The sequence below is a fragment of the Mandrillus leucophaeus genome, unplaced genomic scaffold (genome assembly GCF_000951045.1).
Source record: "Mandrillus leucophaeus isolate KB7577 unplaced genomic scaffold, Mleu.le_1.0 Scaffold559, whole genome shotgun sequence".
In the NCBI taxonomy this organism is placed as follows: domain Eukaryota; kingdom Metazoa; phylum Chordata; class Mammalia; order Primates; family Cercopithecidae; genus Mandrillus; species Mandrillus leucophaeus.
In genome coordinates, this window is record NW_012106019.1 from 249353 (window position 1) to 272736 (window position 23384).

The window sequence follows — 23384 nt, forward strand, 5'->3', positions numbered from 1 at the left end:
CATACCTAGCAAGCACTCAATAAATGCTCAAAAGGTTAAATATGCCCTTTAAAGTTTAAAAGACTTCTTGTTTCCATGAATACAAACCAAACGGTTGTTCTATTTTCTGAAACTGGAGATTATTTTAAGTACAAGGAGAGAAAGTGAAACTTTATTTCCTTTTGAAATTGTATATGCTTTACTAATTCAGAGTAGAAATCGTTTAGGAATAAATCCACAGAAATCAAAATCTATGAAAGAAAAAGACTAGCCTAGCAGCCTACAGTTTACATGTGGTACATAGTTGATAACAAAGGAGAGGTGAGGAGCAGTACACACTAGGACATGCAGGGACACAGAATAGACATTCATGCTAGGGGCCCACAAAGATCCAGACAATATGCACATTTATGGGGACATTAAGAGCCATGACATGGTACCTCCCACCAAGGAGCTCAGAATTGAAGAAGGGGACACAGACTTGTACACAAATTATAACGCACTCTGAATAGAGATTCAAAGAGGTTTGGAAACGATAATAAAAAGTACAGATAATGAAGTGTTTAACTATGTCTAGAGTAAATTCACAAAAACTCCCTGCAGTGATGACATCTAAACAGGGCTTTGACCAACATAAGCACACACTTTGAGAAGTGGAGAGTTTACATGTTTTGCAGTTATCATCTCTCGCACACAGAGTAACAACTGAGAGCCATGTCGGCCAAAGAGAATACAATTCTCCAACATGTATTTAATGAGTCTACCATATGAAACAGGTGGGCCACATGAGAGCTGAAAAGAGGAATAAAACTGGTCCTGACCTTGAAAACAAAAAGGGATAAGGTAATTATACAAAATAGATACTGTAAAAGACATACGTGACTTGTGCCACAGAGTAATACAAATATACTAAGAGCAAAAACAAGAGAAATATAAATTACATTAAAGGTGAACGCTACACTGAGAAGTTTTTGTATTTGAATTATCTTAAAGGATGGAGAGGATTTTGAAAAACAGCAATCATTAGGAAGTAGGGAGAAGAGCTTTCTGGCTGGAGTACCTAGCAGAAGAAACCGTCAGGCTTAAGGAAACCTCCATTGTTCATTTGACTAGAGCACTGGCTAGCATTTGAAGAAAGCCATTTTAAATTTAGCTTGCGGTCCTCTGGCAAAGAGTCTTAAAACCCAGGCTAGGGCAAATGGAAGTTCTTCGAGAGGTAAAGATTTAAAGGGGCCAAAGTGGGAAAGTTTAAAAACACAGGACTGACGTACAAGAACAGCACTTTTTAAAAAATGAATGCTTTTGGAATGCAGCAAGGAAGATTGGTTATTAACCCATGGCTAACCCTTTAGAAGAGTGTAGGTACAAAATAAAAGGACTGAGTCTATAGGGTTATGAGAGTAGAAACAGAAAGGAAAAATGAAAATAGGGCAAAAATAGGAATTTGGGAGTTATCAAAAAAGAACACCCTCAAATTAAGGGTTTTACCATAAAAGATATCAGAGCAAATTGGTTGTCACAACCACCTCATATCTATTTCTAGATAGCTATCCTAAATTATTTCTCCCTCCTACACCCAATCTATAACACTCTTGAAATCACTTTCCTTGTGAGAAGTATCCCTGGCTTTGCAGTATGAAGCTCAGAATCTATTCCTGCTTCTGCCAATGACTCAGGGAATGACCTTAAAGAAGTCGTGACCTTGCTGACCCTGGCTTGCTTTTGAGCACTCTGCAGAGCTAATGCAGGGCATAACCAACCAAAATAATGGCCAAAGAAAGCCAAGTGCCTTGGCGTTCCTACATCAATACTGAGCTGTTCAGCAGAGTGGAAAGGTGGATCCCATCCCAAGCAGAACAGACAGCCAGAGCTACTTGACCGGAAGCCAAAGCAAATGCCACCCAAAAACATGCTGTTTTTAATATCACAATGCTTCCATCTCTCTCAGTTTCAGCTTTCTCTTTTGAATCAATTTCATAGCAGTTAAGGCCCTTTAGAATTTTAGACAGAATCTCCAGTGTTCACATTCCACAGCTCTCCTTTCCTAACAAAATATGAGCAAAACAGTTTTCAGAGTGAGAAGCCTTTGATTCATGATGAAATGGTCACTGGTATCATTAGATTTGTGACAAAAGACTGACACACGTATTCCATAACTCTCATTATTCAAAAGAATGATTTCAAGTGGCAATTCCGAAGGTGATGAAAACTTATTTTTTATATATTCAACTCTTATTTTAAGAGGCAAACCCTAATAAAGCTTGATTTTCTAATGTTTTCTACTGAGAATAAGGGGAAAAAGTTCTGTATTTTATCATTCCTAAACTTCTGAAATTCTAAATTCTGAATTTTATCAATAAGAAAACATAGTGAGTAAAAATTTGTAGGCATTTATTTACCTCCAAAGACACAGAGTAAATCTAGCCAACTGTAGATCGTAATTAAGAATTTGTTTGCAAATTTTTTCAGAATAAAAATGTATTAGTCAACATCCATTTCAAGGCTTTGGTAAACTAAACCAACATCAAAAACCCTCTCAATACAGAACATCTGAAAATGCTCAAAAAGACAGAAAATATATTTCAGAAACTATGGCTTATCCACTAGAAAGAGGAACAATTGGATACAAAAAACAATAGCCACGTGAAGAAGCAAATCCTTGGAGTCAGCAAGCCCTGGAGCCTGGAACTGCCCTGAGAGACACCGTGCCAATCCTTGGAGGCTTAGGGCCTGAATTAGAATGACCATCTGAACTCTTGGGACAGAGACCAATTCTCGGGCTCTGTGGGAGAGGGCAAAGATGGGAGATACCACCCAAAATAAAACTAGTACACTCTAAACATGGCATACTCAGTTGGCCAATCAAAAAAAAAAAAAAATACCCCACAGAGAAAGATAGTGAGAACACATGCCTCTCTCAGCCTTGCCATTGGGTATAATGCCAAAAGAAGGGAAAAGAAAGAAAGAATCTCCCAGGATAGGGATATTCCTAACCACAAATCTACAATTGGGTTTAGAGCTGGAATTCATATTATCTCTGTGACCTCGAAATTCCTAAGCCAAACTTCTTGTAGCTTAAAGTTATCTGGCCTTTTATAAATTAGTCTTGGGCTTCTCTCTCTCTCTCTGTCTCTCTGTCTCTCTCTCTCCTCTCCCTCTCTCTCTCTCTATATATATATACAATATCAAAATTATATCTCCTCAAGCTTCTAGATCCAATGGCCAATTTAAAGGAAGCACAGAGGACAAAAGAATATGCTTAAATGGGCCAGGCGTGGTGGCTCATGCCTGTAATTCCAGCACTTTGGAAGGTCAAGGAGGGCAGATCACGAGGTCGGGAGTACAAGACCAGCCTGACCAACATGGTGAAACCCTGTCTCTACCAAAAATACAAAAATTAGCTAGCATGGTAGCATGCCCCTGTAATCCCAGCTACTTGGGAGGCTGAGGCAGGAGAATCACTTGAACCCGGGAGGCAGAAGTTGGAGTGAGCCGAGATCACACCACTGCACTCTAGCCTGGGCGACAGAGCGAGACTCCATCTAAAAAAAAAAAAAAAAAAAAGAATATGCTTAAATGATACCATGGGGAAGCAATCACCAAGATCTAGACTATGGCAAATTTTTTGGTACAAATGTAGGTTTTATTTTCCAAAAATGGCTGGAAAATATCTCCTATCTTATATGATTTTCTACAATACGACCTTGCCATTCCCCCATTAAAAAGAAGATTCCCCCCTCATCCCCTTGAATGGAGGCTGCCCCTGTGACTATTTTGATCCATTGACTATGGCAAAGTAAAGAAGTAAAGCTGTGCCAGTTGCAGATATAACCATTTAATGGCCTAGCATCTTTCACTTCTTAAATAAGTCAGCTGCCATGTAACAAGTGCAAATAACCCAACATCACCAGAATGTGAGAAGCTCAATGATCTTAGAATTAAGAAAAGTATTTCAGAGCAGTACAATATCTACTCATGGCAGGAGTGGGCATGGGGGAAAGTCACTTTAATGTAATTTTGCAATTGAATTCACAACTTTTTCTTTCATCATAAGTGAAAACCACTTGGTTTCCTTTGGGAGCACTGATTTCCTGGAGAGATCTGTTCTTTAGTGACAGTCGAGTTTTTTGTTTGTTTTTTTGGTTTTATGTTTTTGTTTTTGCTCTTTTTTTTTTTTACTCCCCATATTAGAGGGGAGCATACCTCACTTGTTTTCATGTTTCTGTGAACTGTCTTGTACTGAAGCCCAGTTACTCTTCATTCTGCCCTTCCACATCACTAAATATGCTGACCTCCAGGACAGTTACATACTTTCACTTATGGTTTTAGTAACTTTCCCATGATGTTCTTCTCTACCATACTCTGCTACTTTCCAATCATGTCAATATTGAGGCAGGTGATACTTTCAGTACACCAGACTCACGTTACTCTAACTTACAAGTGTTGACGGACGTCATCGTCAACTTGCTTCAGGAGCTAGCCACATGCTTTGGACCAGTTCATCAATCTCAGCCTTCTCTCCTTCCAAACTCTCAAAATCTAAACATCTCTTCTTTGACCAAAGCCTTTAATTTTCTTCTCCTGGTCTTATTATTTTGGGATTTACTCCTTTCTTACCATGATCCACAGCTTTTTAAGTTCTCCCTACTTGGATAGTTTATCAGAATCCTCCTCATCTCTCTCATTCCTCTACTCAATGGGTTTCTATAGTCAGCCAATTCTTTATATTTCCTGAATATTTTTCCTGCTATACCTACTGTGCTGGACTCTATTCTTAGTAATATCCTCTCCTTCTGGGTAACAGACTCTAATGCATTAACATGCTTCCCTCATATGGTGGTTATGAAAAGTTAATGAGTTAACATATAATACAAAGTGCTTAGAAGATGGCCTGGCTTATAGTAGCCATCCACTAAATAACAGCCCTTATCATTGTTACCATTCATATCTCACTTCTTCAAATGGTATTGTAAAAATTCATTGCAACTAAAAAAGTCACTAGAGCTGGAAAAACATTATATAAAGTAAGAGCATTTTAGGCAGCTCTCTTGAAAGATATCCCAGACCACTGAGGCATTTTCTTTAGAGTCATAACAAAGTTAATAACTGATTTTTTAAATGTACAAAATAAAGTATTTTTCTCCATACTTTATGGTTAATAACATACTGACACAAGTAAGTGAAAACAAAAAGCAAGAATGCATACCAGCAGCTTACAACCACGAACTATCTGAATAATCTTTAAGAATAAACCTGAGTTGATTTAAGAGAAGGCAGATGCTCAGTATAAATTAATTAAATCTTTGATTGTCATTCTCTTTATTGAGGATATTTACTCCACTAAAATCAGATATAGGATGACTGTGGCTAAGTAGTAAACTATGTTTATATTCTTTCTGTGCTGGTGAAAGAAATATGACTTGAAACCTTTTTTTTCAGATTTAAATGAGCTCTCCCTAAAGTGCTACATTGAAGACATGTGCCAATACAAAGTGATCCCTGGTTCTACGGACTTGTAAGGAACATTAGCTATAGTAACTCCCAACAAAGCTTCCTTGGTTTTTAATCAATTAGTGTTTTCAAGTACTAAAAAAAAAAAAAAAGTAGAAGGCAATGATAGACATATAACAGACACTTACCTTGAGTTTATGTTCTTTTCTGTTTACAATCACAGCTGTAATTTGTTGGTCCATGAAAATCAGTATAGTGACCAACAAAGCCGGGATAGCAGCGGCAAGGCACACCCACCAGGGGTTTTCTCCAAACGGTGGAACAAACCAACCTCGGTTTGGACTTGTTGGCTTGAAAAAGACAGAGGACATTTTTCAGAAAATTATCAAGTTAATATATACTATTTGGTGAAAAATCAATGGGAAGACATGCTATTGTATTTGGATAACCAACATATTGAGAAATATAAACAGTTTTGAGCTGGAGAATGAAGATTAGTCACCAAAACCCTCCCAAAGGATGTTATTTTTGAGAAATTCTTTCAAGAAAGGAGAGAAAGAATATGAGCCATTGGAAAAGAAGTGAATGGCATTTTGTGCATTTGGGATGATTTAAGATAAGGACTCAAAATGGAAGAAACTGATTTAAGTTTAAAGAGTAGCCAGAAGAAAACTCCAAATGTAACATTCAGTAAAAAGGTAGCAAGAAATTACCAAACCACCATGAATTTTGTTCATGGGTTTTAGCAATTATAATGAAGTTGTTTATACTATTGCCAAATTTTAACAGCTTCATAATATATATAAAAAGTCATAACTGTTTTTATATAAGTGAACTAATGTAAAAATTCTGGTCTCTTATTTTACATATGAAATAATGATCTATAATAACTGGGTAAATTTTAGGAAATGTCACAAAAAAACTGGAAAGAATTGTCATTTTTGCAGTTCTTAGACTGTTTTCCATCAATAGATCATGTATGTCTACTCCAGAACTACAGAAAAGAAGTGTTTCCTATGCTTTTCCTTACTTTCAACAACGCAAATAAAAAAACTAAAATAGAACGCTGTGAATTATTTTCTCCATATTTGCTGTCAAGAAAGTCTCATTTCTCTTCTGAGGATATTCCCATCATCTGTCTCATAATTCTGTCACTGAATCTAACCTCATTTTACTACAATTAGCAGATGTGAGCTTGTTAGGGAAAAACATTTGTCTTACTCATCAATGCATTTCAAATTTCCAGTTTAGAGCCTGACTCAATATTCAATAAATATTAACTCAAATGAATTAATGATTGAATGGATGAGAACTTATCTTTACTAATGAATATGTGATAGCAGAGATAATTCAAAAAATAATGCGTATTATAACATATATATCCTTCCTCATTAAGTAGTTATTAATCTAAAACTGCAACTGGCTTAATAATTCTTAGCAAATACATGATCTCAGTAGTGGAGGGAATGAGGATTATTTTAGAAAACAGATAAAAGGCTTGTAATGAAAAATGTAATGAAAATATTAGCTAGGAATATATTTAGGAATGACTGGAATGTAAATTTTATCCATTACCTGCACATATCAATAGGTTCGTTAAGTTAAGTAATTGTTATATCTACCATGTAATAATTACAATTTGCCATATATATATATGTCATATATATATATGCGTGTGGTAGGTAGTTTCATAGTATGAAAAGAGTATTAGACTAGGCGTCTAGAGGCTTGGGTTCTAACTTCACACCTTGACATTACTAGTTCCATAATCTTAGGCATTTTACTTAATTCTTTGAGCTTCAATCTTAACGTTATAAAATCAGGATGATGACCAGCCTGGGCAATACAGTGAGACCTTGTCTCTATAAAACATTAAAAAATTAGCTGGGGGTGGTGCATGTGCCTATAATCCCAGCTACTTGGGAAGATAATGTGGGGGGATTCTTTGAGCCTGGGAGGCAGAGGTTGCAGTGAGCTGAGATTGCACCACCACATTCCAGCCTAGGCAACACAGCAAGGCCCTGTCTCAAAAAAGAAAAAATCAGGAGGATGATAGCTACATTATGTACTTCCCAGTCATTATATAGATCAACGTAATAAGGCATATAAAATATTTTGGATATTTAAAAAAATTCTAAAACTATAAGGCAGAGTTTATAATAGTATTATCAGTTGTTTTAAATAAAAACCCTAGTCTTGACATTTAATTGTAGTGAAGATATTAAACTACATGTCTATATGAGCCTAAAAGGGACTGATTTTGAAAAAAAAAAAAAAAAGGATAATTGTACAAAACTAACTCAAAGGGACACACAATAAACTAGAATGGGGGAAAGAAAGAAAAAGAGTTCCAGGAATGACCAAAAGACAGACATTCACCTACCTTGAACTCACTTGGCACAATTAGTTTTGGAGTGTCCACGCCTACCAGGGCATCTATTACACAAAAGATGAGAATGGACAAGATAATGGCAAAATCACTGATCAGTTTTCTTGCCTGGAAAAATAAAAAAGAAACCAGGAACCATTTAGCACCAGATACATACATTTGTTTGTGTTTGAACTGAATGAAGAATTTTGTATTTGCTAATAGTTTATAGTAACAGCTTCATTAACCAATTGAAGGAGGTATCAAGAGTGCAGAAAGATAATTTTAAAAATTGTTTTTGTATTAGTATATCACCTGGCTAGACATAATGTAATCCCAAAGAACAGATTGCTCTCTCTCTCTCTCTCTCTTTCTCTCTCTCTCTCTCTCTCTCTCTCTGTGTGTGTGTGTGTGTGTGTGTGTGTGTGTGTATGTAGACAGGGAGAGCAATCAAATAGAACATATCCCTGAAATACTGTATAAACTCATCCTGCTTGCAACATGGTCACCTGCATAAGAATGAAAACTAAGTACATATTATAAAAATCTGCACAACAACATAGAAATTCTGTGTTATTTGGGAGGCAGCACTGTGAGTACAGAGTAAGATAAATCTCATAAGACAGCCTGAAAACACCAAGAATCTAGCATGGAAGGGCTTAGAAGTTCCTGTCCCTTGGGTGAAGTAAATATCAAGACCTCAAAGTAACGTCAAGTGATGAAAGATGGAAATGTCACAGCTGCACTAGTTTTGTCAAATAAAATATTTCTCAATCCAGGTTAGCACTTAAAGTCTCACATATGTGGAACATCTCTCCTCTACCACTTCTTGCGTGTGACTGCCATTATCTGCTAACCCTCCAAATTCCTAAGTACCTCCCTCTGGTCAGGACAAGGTCTGGGCTTTAAGGAATACAGCATTAAACTAAGACCGTTCCCATGAAGTGGGTGAATAATGGCCATTTGCAAGTTGGTAAGGGGAGCATAGTACCATTTGGTTTCTTGAGATTGTTCTGTAGTCTCTAGTGGCACTAATGAGGATTAAGGGCATTACCAGAGCACAGATATCTGAGTTTCCCATATGGTGGACACACATGTTAGCACATAATTTAATCATTCAACAAGAATCTACTTAGTTCCTAATAATTTTCTTGGTGCTAAGGATACCACAGTAAACAAAACCGATACAATTCACGTCCCCATGAAGCTCATAGCCAAGTTATATACAAGGAAGCCTGCTCCTATATAAAACCAAGGTTGATTCAGAGGTTATGAAGTTATCTCAGAGTGAGCAGTCAGTTTCTGATGCTGCTGGATGAAGGAAGGGAGATCAGTGATGGGGTGAGTGGATGCACTGTTCTGAAGACAAAGGATTTCTTGAAAGGGAATAGTATTACTGCAGCCAGGTAGTCAACAGAAACTAAAATGAGAAATGAAAATTACGTGGCAGGGTGGGTAAGGTAAAGGCCCTAGTGTTCAATGCTTGACCTTTATCAGGTGTCAGGAGCCTGATACTAACTAGTGGCAGGATCAGAGTTGTTCCTTTCGGCCTGGAGTTCCTTTCTTTCTCAGAGGGCTAGATTTGCTAGGGTTAGCTTTCTTGAAAAGTATATACTGAGGAAGAGAAGGCCAGCCTTTTGGGGGCAACTTAACATCAATTATACACAATAATGTTAAGAACCGATAGATGGCAGGGATCAATTTCGGTAGACAATATAGTACGGCAGTTAGGAGCACAACTACTATTGGAACTCCTGCACCCTTATTTCCTATTTGTAAATACTTACCCTTTCTTAGCTTCAATTACTTTACTTGCAAAACATAGCCAAAATAATCCCTACAACTTCATTGGTTTGTTATCAGAATTAAATAAGAAAAGCCATGAAAGTGTTTAACAGTATTGCCTGGAACATAATAAACTCTCCTAATATAAGTTAATTATTGTTATTTCAAGTTCTAGAAGCTCTCATGACTGCAGAGACCACTGGAATACCTAAATGATCTACCGTCAGGAGGTCTTTGAAATGAAACTTCAAATCCAAGAAGTAAAAAATAAAAAGCCCATTAGTAACATAGAACTGCCACTGAGAGCTAATTTTGGTTAGAAGTATCTGGAATCACAGCAAAAAAAGGATGTTTCTCAGGGGCTCAATATTGGAGGAAACTCATTTATTAAGTTTTGTGCAAGTAGCGTTGACACTGGCAGTTCAGTGTGGTCTGGCAGAAGGTGGTCCTATGAAGCAGTTCAGGAGTACGTTAGGAAGTTACAAACACCCCTCTAGACTAGTGGGTCATAAATCACTGGAGGACCAGAGGTCACTGCAAAGGTAAAATGGAAGTTAGTTCTCACTTATCACTCTTACAATCCTCACCTAGAAAATGCAACCAGTAGGCAACACAAATATCCTATAAGTTGTTAGAAAGAAGAGAAATAGTTATTTAAAAGGCAGATAGCTTTCCTCTTCTTTTTAATAAACAGGAGAAGGGAAATAGATGGGAGCAAATAAATTCAATCTGCAATTCTTTGGTAGAAATTCCCATAGGACCTATACCTCTGGCCCTGGTGGAGGACAGATCTGCTTGATCAAAATCACTACCAGGCACCTGGGCAATTCTGCTTCTTTAGTTGGTAGAGGAGGCATTCTAGCTTTCCATAAACTGGACGCCCTGCAAAACCTACATGGCAAACTGAACCTCATCACTGAGGGCCCACATATGGGGCTGCTAATTTGGCCGCACTACTCCAAGAGATGGTGAGATCAAGCCACATGATTCCAAGTACCAACAAAGAGAAAATGCCCTGAAAGATCTATATTGCTTTAAGAAATTATTCAAGGTATAATAATGTTGAAAGAAAAACAGTTTTTTTCAGACAAATATACCAGCTGTATTTTAATTTGGGTGTTGGTTACACAAATGTATAATCTGTGAATTTTACTATGAAAATTAAAGCTCAATTTAAAATGTACCCCAACACCCCCTCAAAATCCCGTAACTTCCAAATCCAAATCAGGGTTGTCTTTCAAATTTTTCTCTTTGGGAAGCTATTCATTTATTTTAATGGTGTTGCTATTGTTCCAAAAATTATAAATTCCTTTTATAGTTTTAGTACTGAGCAAAGATTGTTTGATTACCCACATTAACTATCACACATGTCTGAAAGATCCATAATTCTATCTTCTTTGAAATATATTTTTTGTTTCAATATTAATATATGTTCATTATAGAATGTTTAGAAAAAATAATGAAAAAAGAAAATGTTTTCTAATTCTACTATGTAGAAATAAATTTTAACACTTGCAAATATATCCTTTTATACATATTTATGTGCATATATATGTGTACATAATAGAATTTTTCACATACTGTTTGACATTTTGATTTTTCCACTTTTATTCTATTTCATTTGATATTTTCCATAATAGTACACATTATTGACTCCATAGTATTATGCTGAATGGTTATCCTAAAATCTACTTTTCTATTACCCTACTGTTTAGATTGTTTTTAACTTTTCACTATAATGAACCATATCATAAAGAAATCTTTGCACATATATAAGACTGTTTCCTTAGAATAAATTCCTGTCAGAAGAGTTACTATATCAATGTCTATATAAAAATTTAAATCTTTTGCTATATAATGCCAAATTACCTTCTAGAATGTTATATTGAGTTTCCAATTTTCACTGTACTCAACAATACACAAATTACTGCAGATACTCTGTAAAGTTAAATCCGTACAAAGCAAAAGAAATTTGTCACTGCTGAGGATATTCAAAAGAATATAAAATTGTCAAATCTCCCAAAATTATCATTTCTGTAGCTTAATGAAGCAACTGAATTTCTTACTCCATTCTGAACTCTCATATTTAATACACAGCCTACACAGATATATCACCCTCTAAAGATGGCCCTAACATGTATTCTCAAGAGTATCTCATTAAACTTCATAAACCTCATATTACATGGATAGACAGTAAATTTAGAATTACAAGTGGATACGAAGGCAACTCTGATAGCAGGATATGTGTATGGAAATAGTCCAACCATCCAGTATAATTTTTCAAAAGCAACTGTCTGTAATATACCAGTTACCATGTTCTGATCTAAGAATACTATGGCATTCTGAAGACATTTTGGAAATCAGATCTAGCAGACCTGAATTGCATCCTACTTCACTGGATACTCTAGTTCTTCTTAGCTGGTCCTTTCAACTCCTCCAAACTCTTGAGACTGCAGTGTTCCACAGTTCAGACTTTGGTCTCTTCTTTCCTATCTATATTCTCTCCCTAAGTGATTACATTCAGTCTCATGCTTTAAAATGCCATTTACATGCTAAAGAAATATAAAAAAAAATTATATTTCTAGGCTAGACCACTCTTCTAAATTCCAGAATCATCTATCTAACTACCTGACACCTCCACCTGGATTTTTTATATATACTGAAAGAGGAGAAATAGTTATTTAAAAGGCAGATAGCTCTCCTTCTTTTTTAATAAACAGGAGAAGGGAAATAGATGGTGGCAAATAAATTCAATCTGCAATTCTTTGGTAGAAATTCCCATAGGACTTAAACCTCTGGCCCTGGTGGAGGACTGACCTGCTTGACTAAAATCACTGCCAGGCATTTCAAATTTATGCAAAAACTAAGTGCTTGATCTTCCCCTGGCTCGTCTTCCCTGGCCCAAACTGCCCCACCACTGACACCCTAAACCTGCCCTTTGAGTAGTTTTCTCTATCTTAATTAATGCCAGCTTAATTTTCCCCATTGCTCATACCCAAAACTTTGGAATATACTCAACTCTTCTTCCTTTTATATCCCACATCTAATTGGTCAGCAAATTATGTTGAAAATATACCTAGGATCCTATCAGTTCGCATCACCTCCATTGCTAGTACCACACTGTCTAAACCACCATTTTCTCTCATATGATTTACTACATTAGCTTCCTACAGAGTCTTCCTGCTTCTGCACTTGCCCCCCTTCAGTACACTATTAACATAGCAGCCAGTACACTCATCTTAAAATTTAAGTCAGATACTGTGGTAAGCAGATTAAAGTATAATATATCCCTAAAGATGTCCACGTCCTAATTCCCAGAACCTGTGAATATGTAATGTTACATGGCTAGGGCGAATTAAGGCTGCAGAGAAAATTAATGTTGCCAATCTACTGGTTTAAGGGAGATGATCCTGAATTAAACAGGTAGGTCCAATGTAATAACAGGGGTTCTTGTAAATGAAAGAGGGAGGCAGGAGAATCAGTGTCAGAATAACAAAGTATGAGAAAGACTTGACTGGCCATTGCTGGCTATAAAGTTGAAGGAAAGAGTCATGAGCCAAATAATGCAGGCAGCCCCTAGACGGCAGAAAAGGCGAAGAAACACATTCTTCCCTAGAGCCTCCAGAAGGAATGCAGTCCTGCCCACACCTTGATTTTAGCCCACTGAGACCCATTTCAGATTTCTGATCTCCAGATCTTAATTTTGACATCCAGATCTGACCTCTCAGATATAAATTCTGTTGTTTTAAGCCACTATGTGTGTGGTGACTTGACAAAACAGCCAGAGAAACTAGTAACATATAAACAAACAGGTAGAGGAGATATATAAATGATACATATAGTATGATATATATACATACATACACATGTACGTGATGGCACTTGTCAAGTGTGGCATTATTACAGTATAGGTAGCTTAAAACACTAATGTTAATACATGTCAGGATTACAGTTCTTAAAATTTATGGAGAAAAAAGCTACCCTATTAATAGTGTTGCTTAACCTCATTAAAAATCACAGTCAGGGTGATACATTTTGCATAATATACAAACTTCTATTTCCACTTCCTTCCCCTTAAATTGTACAATATTAGTTTAGTTACAGCAGAAATCACCCCTGGAGAGTGTTTATTATTAAGATATTCATTTCTGTGATCTTGAATCCAGTTTAAACTTCATAGTCAAGGAAATTGATTTTTCCCAGACCACTGTTGTATTCAACTCTAAATCTCCTAATTAGAGAAGACAGGTAGGGGTGCTATTTTAGCAGACGATTAATGTCTTACTCTATACTAAAATGAAACTTTTAATTTGAGTTAGGCAAAACTGACATAGTAGAAGTAGAAAGTGCCCTAAAAATGTCTAGCAATGAGTACATACAGTCTACTAGATACACACTGGGGTCTGTAAATAAGACTTCTCTGTCTGACTTGAAGGAACTAAGAACTGCTCTCTTTGGGCCCTTCTCACAGTTTTAAGTACATTTAGAAAAAAAAAGTATGTGATTTTCTTTCGTCATTTGTTTTCCCTTTCATTTCATCAAACTTGATCTCTTTCAAAAACTCCAAAAACATGCTGTTACGTAGGTCAACATATCAATAAAGATATCAACTTAGAAAGTCATAGTTTCCAATTCTCTACTATTAACAGCTATTACTGGTAATGATTAAAAGTAGAAGTGCCAAGGTTTTCATGAGAAAACCTGTTCCCTCAAGATTTCATGCCCAAATCTGTGGCTTCTGAGGCCTCAAATCTAGCTTAAACAAACATCATAAATTGTGGTTGTCCATCCAAATCAAATGTTAAGTCTCTCCAGGCTCAAACTTCAATATCTTAGGATTATAAATTATCACAATCTAACAGAACACAAATTAAGATAATTAATAGCAAGAGCTTGCCATTAAAACAGTTTTTTTAAATGATACATGGATGTGCTACAGCACATAACTCCTACCTCAATGTATTAAAGACAGAAAGAGAAGCATGTCTCAATTCAGACTGTAATGCCTTTTTTATATCAGACTAGTTTTGAACTCTTTCATTTTTGTTTACTACTTTTAATTATAAAAATGCAGAGGAGAATAATATTTCTGTCCTCTGCAGGATTAATTAGACAGTATCTCAATTAATCTAATGAGAAGCCAGCAGCTTAAATATTTAAACTACCAAAGCAAAGAAGAAATTAAGCAGATGGGAAAGGAAATTCAAATAAACATATGCTGTTCTCTCCTTCTTTGGCAAAACAACCTAATAAATCTATGATAAACATAATATTCATGAAAGATGATACTGTATTAATTATTGAGAGAGTCATAATCATAGAGACACCAACAGTGAGAAGCCAGTTAATTTACAGGGGAAAAATGAATTAGGTTTCTTGGAAATCCCAGAGGACATGTGGTTTTCACTTTGCAAGGGCTGCAGCTGCTCCTAAATTAACTGGAGGGAAAGGGCCATGCGTCTACAGAGCAGTTCTCAATGGATAGAGCTGTTATAAAGAGACAAGGACAGCAGGAGGCACCCTGGTGGGCTCTCAGTACATTTTAACTCATGGTGTCAATTCCTCCAGTGATTGTGGTGCTTGGAAAATGCTAAACAGCAGTGTAAAATAACATTTATTCTCGATGAAAGAAAAATTATGCCAGACAATTATGAGTCTTTTGGTAATCACAAAATGGCAACGAAATACCCTACAAAGTTTGAAATGTGACCCCTCCTCCCCAAGTAGCCAATGCTATAAAGTACGATCCAAAAAAAGCATTAATAGCAGTCATAGCAATAACCATAATTCACTGTACTTTGATTCAGTAATATCCACTATAATCAGAATTTAATAAAAGGAAAGTCTGATTTTGACTCTGAGATTTTAATGCCATAAGTTCTAAGTCAAAGAGATTTGGGGAGCAAACAAGAGAGATGAACTGGATAATTTATCTGGGTTGGGCTTGGAGCTTGACGATGGAAGTCTACTGGAAGGAGAGTCAGCCTAGTGAAGTGGTTCAGCAAAGATGCTGAGGAGACTTTGGCAATCACTAAAAGACCTTTTCTTTCATTCTGTCTCAAAACTACACAGTAGAACAAGAAACCCAATGTGTGTATACCAGAAGCAAATGATCAAATCACATGGAAAATACTACGTCCCAATCTGGTTACTATCTTCTAAATTAAAACTGAAAATTTGGAGCTAATCTAGAAAAGGGCAGCCAGAGGATTTGGGAATACGGAAAACACACCACAAGAAAAATGATGGCAGGCCTAAAGACTACTGTAGGGAGAATTTGTCTTCAGATACGTGAAGTCTATCACAGGAAAGAGAAATTAACTTGTTCTGTGTAGCTCCAGATGGCAAGTGCAGACCCTGTGGACAGAGGCTATGGAAAAGTAGATTTGTGTTTCTATCAGGAATGCCTGCAGGATGCTAGGTTCCTGTTCTAGGAAGCATTCAAGCAGCATGAAGAAAATCACATGTCAGGAGTGTTGTTACACTAGATGGTGTTTAAAGTCCTAACACTAAAATTCATTAAGACCCAATTATCAAAATTCCTCGACCCTCTAATAGAGTCTTCTTAGATATAACTCAAATAAATCATTATCATAACGGGTTCTGGGGCCTAAAAAGAAGATGGCTTTATAATTTATATTAATATACAAGAGTAAAAGTTTAAAAACAATAATTAGTAAGTCATATGTATAACTTAGACAACCCCAAATTCGGATAGGAGACCATTTTGTGTTAGTGCAGGGATTTCAATGTTGTTGACTTTCCTCTGATGGATAAATAAGCTGAAAGTGCTCAGGACCAAGAGGTTACCATGGTTAAAATTATTACTTCTATCCAGAGACTGCCTCTTTGCAACCACTAAAAGCTTTCTCAAAATGTTTTGGCCAATCACTGCTTCCAACCTGTTTTTCTTAGGGCTCAATTCAGGTTGACTGTGTTTTTATTTTTGGTCACATGTCTATAAGAACTGAAGTATTTGTACAGTCGTTGTTAAATGTTTAACAGTCTAAGTTGCATTTCTAACTAAATATCCCTTTGTTATTCTTAACAAAATAAGTATAAAAACAAGTTTGGATTAAAAACAAATTCGGCTTTAAAAATTACTTTCCTTGATAGAAAATACCTCAAAAATTTGAAAATCTGATTCTTCTTTAGTGATAGGAAAGTCGTTTGCCTTGTTGTCACTAAACAAGACAAATGCACCCAGGATTGCGAACACTAAAGTGAGACATATAATACCTGCCCATTATTTCTTACTCATGTTTTAATATATTGTTTTAGTTTGACAGTTTTTACCATTCACCAAGATAATTTTTGAGAGAAGAAACCAGAACGGGGATGTCACCTGATTCTTGTAAAGGGCTGTTTATAAACTAAACAAGTGCAATTTTAATAGAATGGCCACAGACCAAAATGTCAACCAAAAAAAGTGGTTCTAGAATATAGCTAAACGTAGAATTCTAGACTTTCCTGTGTTTTATGTCAACAAAAACTAAATGCTATCACCTAACTAAAATGCTCATTAGGTTTTCATTAAAGTTTCTGAAGCTCCACACTTCAAAGAACATTCTGCATTATCTAAATGTAGCATAGAGGGTGTTATAGCTATTGATGTTACCTGGAATTTAGTGATTTTGTTTATTTAAATGACAAGAACAACAAGGAAGTACATTTAAAATAATCTTATGATTACACCAATTCATGTGAGGATTAGAATTAATGCATATTCTAAGGAGGAAAATTAGAAAATCAAGCAGTTCCTTAAGAATGGCATTCTTAGGCCTATTACATATACCACCACACTGAATGTGACTATATCAAAGTACTAATAATTTTGCCTAATTCATGGGGTTCTGTGGCTTTCTGATTTCTACTAACCCCAATACTGCTGTTTTTAAGCTATGGTTTTCATTTTGCCACCACAAATCTATGGCTTTCTGATTTCTACTAACCTCAACCCTGCTCTATTTTTAAGTATGTTTTTCATTTTGCCACCACATATGCATATAAGGTGCGCGATGGCATCTTTGTTCCGTGTTTATGATCATTCATTGGTGTGGGACTCTGGAACATGTTAATGCCCTGGGCCACCTGCCACAGAAAATCACAGATTATGCTGTGATATTCCTAATGGAAGTTTTGATGCTGAAAGACTTTGACTAAAGACTCGAGGCTGATGGAACAGACGAGTTACAGTGTGGGATAACAGACTGATATACCCCTTTAAAAAGAATGGTGAATACAAAAAAGACTGTCAATGGAATACTGGTATTTGACCCATGTTCCACTGAGCAATAGGGCTCTGTAGAAGTGTCTGATACACAAATTACATACCTGATAGACAGGCTAGCAAAGGTAAACTGTTTCATTTTAAGTATTCATACTGATGCATTGCTAGTGGTTCCACGAGGGATGGAAAGGGAGCGGGTCACTGACCATGGCCTCAGCAAAGGTAATGGGAGCCAGAACCAGTGGAATCAAAGTGTAAGTGTAAAGGAGAAAGACTGCAGTGGAATAAACTTATCACAAAAGGATTGTGACAAGTTTAATTTGATAAAGAAAAACCTGGAGTACCACATGCAATGGATATCTTTCTTTGTCACACCAGATTCATTCTCTATCCCCCTCTACCACACTCTCTGCCTTAGGAGGTTAACCTATGTAGTCTACTATGGGCTCCCCAGTCTCACTATCTGGGACACCACATCTTCTTCTGTGGTTTCCATATACCCTAACCTCAACTTCATAAATAATGCCTTTATTAAATCCTCAAATTACCTTAATTTGCTTCCTGCTGGGATCTTGACTCATTCACCAAATATGACTTAAAATTTTGATCAGACCAGGTGTAGTGGCTAACACCTGCAATTGCACTACTTTGTGAGGCTGAGGCAGGAGGACTGTTTGAACCCAGGAGGTCAAGACCAGCCTGGGCAACACAGTGACACCCCATCTCTACAAAAATTAAAATAAAAAATTTTCCAGGCCTGGTGGAGTGTGACTGTAGTCCCAGCTACTCGGAAGACAAGAGAGAGGATCGCTTAAGCCCAGGTGGTTGAGGCTGCAGTAAGCCATGATTATTCCACTGTACTCCAGCTTAGGTTACTGAATAAGACCTCACCTCATTTAAAAAAAAAAAAAAAAAAAAAAAAGGAGAATAAAAAAGATTTTGATCTTGGGTAGCCCTAAGGATAGGTGATGTTATTAGCTGAGATAAGAAATATAAGGAGCCAGATGCAGGGGCTCTTGCCTGTCATAAATAATGCCTTTATCAAAACCTCAAATTATCTTAACTTGAACATACCCTTTGCTTCCTGATGGAATCCTGACTCATACACCAAATATGACTAAAATTTTGATCAGACCAGGTGTAGTGGCTCATGCCTATAATCCCAGCACTTTGGAAGGCTGAGTTGGGAAGATCACTCAAGGCCAGGACTTCTGAGGTAGGAGGATCACTTGAGGCCAGGAGTTTGAGATCAAGCTAGGTAACACAGTGAATCTGTGTCCCACCCCTAGCCACCCGCCCCCCCCGCCCAAAAAAATACAGAGAGATGAGTAAGTTCAATTTTGTCAAGAAAGTCAACCATGTTTTGAATTTGCCTTTGCTGCATGACAACTGTGAATCATCCACAAAGAGAGACTGGCAGATGTGATATGATGGAGATAATTATTTTTTTCTAATTTGTAAGGTTCAATCATTGCTATAAGCCTAGAATAGTATAGGAAATGTATTTCATTTAGGAAACGGAGCCAGAAAACTCTTTAAATTTATAAAAGTACTAGAGCTCAAAAGGCTGTTAATTGTTATCTAGCCAAGCTTTCCCTTTATAGGTGAGGTAACTGAAGTTTTAGATAGCTATCAAAGAGCACATTGTTAGTTAATGGTAGTGCTGGCACTAGAATCTACAGCTCCTGGATTCCTACACATTGTGCTCTTCCCACAAAATGTAGCACTAATCTGTACTTGACTGGTTTCCACTAGTCAACAAGTATTGAGTACTTAGTCTGTATCCAACCTTGTGCTGGTTGATCTGACTAATAGAAGTATAACTGTTTTAAAGTAGTTTAAAGTCTTAACAACTCATACAAAGGTTTAAAAATGAGAGAACAAAAGAGAAATGACTGTGTAAGCTAAAGGAGAATGAGATATTTTGCATGTCAAGAACAATGTCATTCTACATGAGCATTTTGAGTTTTTAGAGGTTTCATGTGAATTGTTGGTGTGAGGAAGGAACTAAAAATAGCCTTGATTGTTTCCACAGCTATGAAAGCCTGTCTTATGTATAGTGTTTAAGCATATGTTTTAATTATAAAACATTATTTAAGAATATATATTAGAATCTATACACCTGTCTGCACCTACCTATAGAAACCATATTTCAAAATGTCAGCTTAAATTAAAACATATTTTGGTGAATGAGAAATAAAAATGATGTTCTTGGTTAGGCGCAGTGGCTCACGCCTATAATCCCAGCACTTCGGGAGGGCAAGGTGGACAGACCACTTGAGGTCAGGAGTTCAAGACCAGCCTGGCCAACATGGTGAAATCCAGTCTCTACTAAAAAAAAAACAAACACACACACAAAAATTAGCTGGGCATGGTGGTGTACACCTGTAAACACAGCTACTCAGGAGGTTGACACTGGAGAATTGCTTGAACCCAGGAGGTGGAGGTTACAGTGAGCCAAGGTCATGCCACTGCACTCCAGCCTAATCAATGGAGCGAGACTCTGTCAAAAAAAAGATGTTCTTAATATTCATTTATGTATGCATGTGTATTTATGTATATATTACTTAGCTGTAAATGTGAAATGAGTTGGGGTATAAGGGAGGATGACAGACTGAAAGCCTACACAGTTACACACTCATCTTTAGAAATCACACATACTTTCTCCTCTCTGGGTATTTTATAATTTGGTATATACAATTCTAAACTATGCTGAGAACCTTCTTTAAAAGAATTGTAACTAGAAAGCTATCACTATTCTATTTTTACATTGTCATGACATTCTTAGCAATATTTATCAATGACTGAGAAATTACCTGCTTAGGCTCTTATAAGGGGATCATTTATTTAAGTCTGAAGAGTTATCCTCAATTCGGGTGTTACTGCCAGAAGGAAAGGTTTTGGATACATAGAAAGTTAAAATGACCATTCTATTTAATCTGGGAAGTGATATCAGCAAGATAGCAGACTAAGACTTTCCAATGGTCATTCCCCTGTAGAAACATAAATTTGAACAACTAGCCACTGATTAAAATACTTTCACAAGAGCTAAGGAAGCAGATTTAACATAGAAATAAGAAAAGACATATTGAAGAAGGTAGGAAGGACAGTTTTACACTATCCACATTACTCCTTCTCCAACCTCAGGCAACACATCCTGGAGAGGGAAACCTTCTTTTTGGGGGGAGAGGGAAATGAGTACCAGTCTTTGCCTTGGACACCAACACTAGGTCTATCCTAGTAAAACCCACATGAGGGGTAGGCCCCCACAATCCCAGACTCTAGGTTGGTAGAGAACCCCAGATTCTAGGATCAACCACAGACTGACCCGGGTTGCTCCCACACCAGGCTGGCTCAGCAACCCCAGGCTCCTGTCCTGTCCTGGGGACTCAGTCTCGGGGCCCACCCCACTGCTAGGCCAAACCCAGTGCCTTAGGCTCCAGATGAGCCCCAGGTCCAGGGTAGCCCCAGGTGTAATAGGCTCTGAATGCCTCCAGCACCAGGCCAGACTCTATGGCCCTAGTCATCAGGTTACTACCTGCAGACCTAGCCTCCAGATCAGTCCCTGCCAATATAGGCTCCAGGTCTGTCCAGCATCACATCAGCCCCTGTGGCCTCAGGCTCCAGGCCCATCCTAGGTTCCAGACTAGTGTAGAGCGAGCTCAGCCCAGACAGTCCCAGACTTCAGGCCTGCCGCAGAACCATGCTAGCACCCCTGGCCTTAGGCACCAGGTAAGTACCATGCATACAGGCTCCAGGCTTGCCCAGTGTCACGTCAGTCCCTGTGGCTCCACCCTCCAGGCTAGACCCTTAAGCCCCACACTCCAGCAGATTTAGGATCCAGGCCCACTTTAGCAGACCCATGTTTCAGGACAGCCTCTGTGGTTGCATGACCCACAACAGCCGTCACAGACCTAGTCTCCAGGCAAGCACCCATACAACCAGCTTCCAGGCTGGTCCCCACAGTCACAGGCACCAGACCAGCCACTTTGGCTTTAGGCATTAGGCCAGCCTCTGTGATCCCAGACTCTGTATCCCAGCACCAGACCAACCCCAGGCTCTAGGCTCGTACCCATGGAGCCAGGCTCTAGTAGACACAGGGTCCAGGCCCACCCCAATAGACCCTGGAGCCAGGAAGGCTCCTATGAACCAAGGCTCCTGGACCACTCCTACAGACTCAAGTTCTAGGCCAGCTCCCATGGACCCAGGCACCAGGCCTGCCCTCAAGGACTTAGGCTCCAGTCCTAAACCATGGACCCAAGTGCCAGGTGCACTCACCTTTTTCAATAAGAACCAGGTCAGCCTGCCTGGGAAGTCCTGCAGCAAGCCTGCCTGTGGACCACACCAGAAAATCTGCCAGAATCTCTAGACAGGCTGATTGGTGAAAAAGTTTTCCAGACAAAGACATTCTGCAAGGACTGAAATTAGTCTCTATGTCTTCAAATGCACAGAAACAATAGCCACAAGACCAAGAACAATCAAGGAAACATGACACCACTAAAGGAAAATATAAAGCCCCAGTAATCATCCCTCAAAAATGGAGATATATGAACTATCAAAGAACTCAAAATAATTATTTTAAGGAAGCCCAGCAAACTTTTTAAAAAGACAGGATGCTACAAAATCAAGAAAACAATAAACGACCAAAACTAGAAATTTAACAGAGATTGAAATTACTTACATTCAAAATTTTAAAAGAAATTATTTAAAAAATAGAAATTCTGGAGTTGAAAAATATAATGAAGAAAATTAAGAAATGCAGTAAAGAGTACCAACAGCAGAATTGATCAAGCAGAAGAATCTGTGAACTTAAAGACAAGTTATTTGAAAACATATAGTCAGTAGAGAAAAAAACAATGAAAAGAATGAAGAAAGTTTATAAGATTCATGTGACAGGAGCAAAAGAACAAATATTCAAGTTATAGGAGATAAAGAAGAAAAAGAGAGAGATAAAGGGGTAGGAAGTTTATTTAAAGAAATAATAGCAGAAAATATTTCAAATCTAGGGAAACATAAATATCTAGTTACAGGAAGGTCAAAGGTCTTCAATCAGATTCAACAAAAAAATACTATATCAAGCTATAATCAAATAGTCAAAAAATCTAATACAAAGAGAAAATCTTGAAAGCAGCAAGACAAGCAAATCATATATGAGAGTTCCAATAATATTAGCAGCATATTTTGCACCAAAACTTTGCGGTCCAGGAGAGATTGGGATGATATATTCAAAGAGTTGAAGAAGGATTCTGATGAAAGATGGCTGACTACAGACACCTACTCTTTCCAGAAAGAAGAACCAAAATTATGAATAGAGAAACATACCTCGAATAGAACACATAGGAGAGAACACAAGAGTCCAAGAAGGAACTCACAGAAAATACCTGAGGCACAGAGAAGAAAAGCAAGTGCCTAGAAAGGCTAGAGGGGTTCCATATTGCAGGGAAAGGGTAATTAAGAGAACTTCAGTGGTCCACATCCCTTACACAGTCTGCTGCAATCTGACATACAGAAGAGCTCCTCTACCCACATGAACACTGACATTAGCAAGGGTGGTGGTTTAGAAACCAAGTG

The 23384-nt window shown here is 37.5% G+C and overlaps 1 protein-coding gene across 4 annotated transcripts in view; it reads right to left on the reverse strand.

The window, feature by feature from the left end:
* SLC4A4 (solute carrier family 4 (sodium bicarbonate cotransporter), member 4) overlaps nt 1–23384 on the reverse strand; it is a 365688-nt gene that overhangs the window by 50597 nt on the left and 291707 nt on the right. For all 4 annotated transcript variants that reach the window (XM_011998142.1, XM_011998138.1, XM_011998140.1 and 1 more), the window contains 2 exons: nt 7814–7927; nt 5619–5780 (listed from right to left, as the gene is read on the reverse strand). In XM_011998142.1, coding sequence (XP_011853532.1) covers nt 5619–5780; nt 7814–7927 — 276 coding nt within the window. The remainder of the gene's footprint in view (nt 1–5618; nt 5781–7813; nt 7928–23384) is intronic.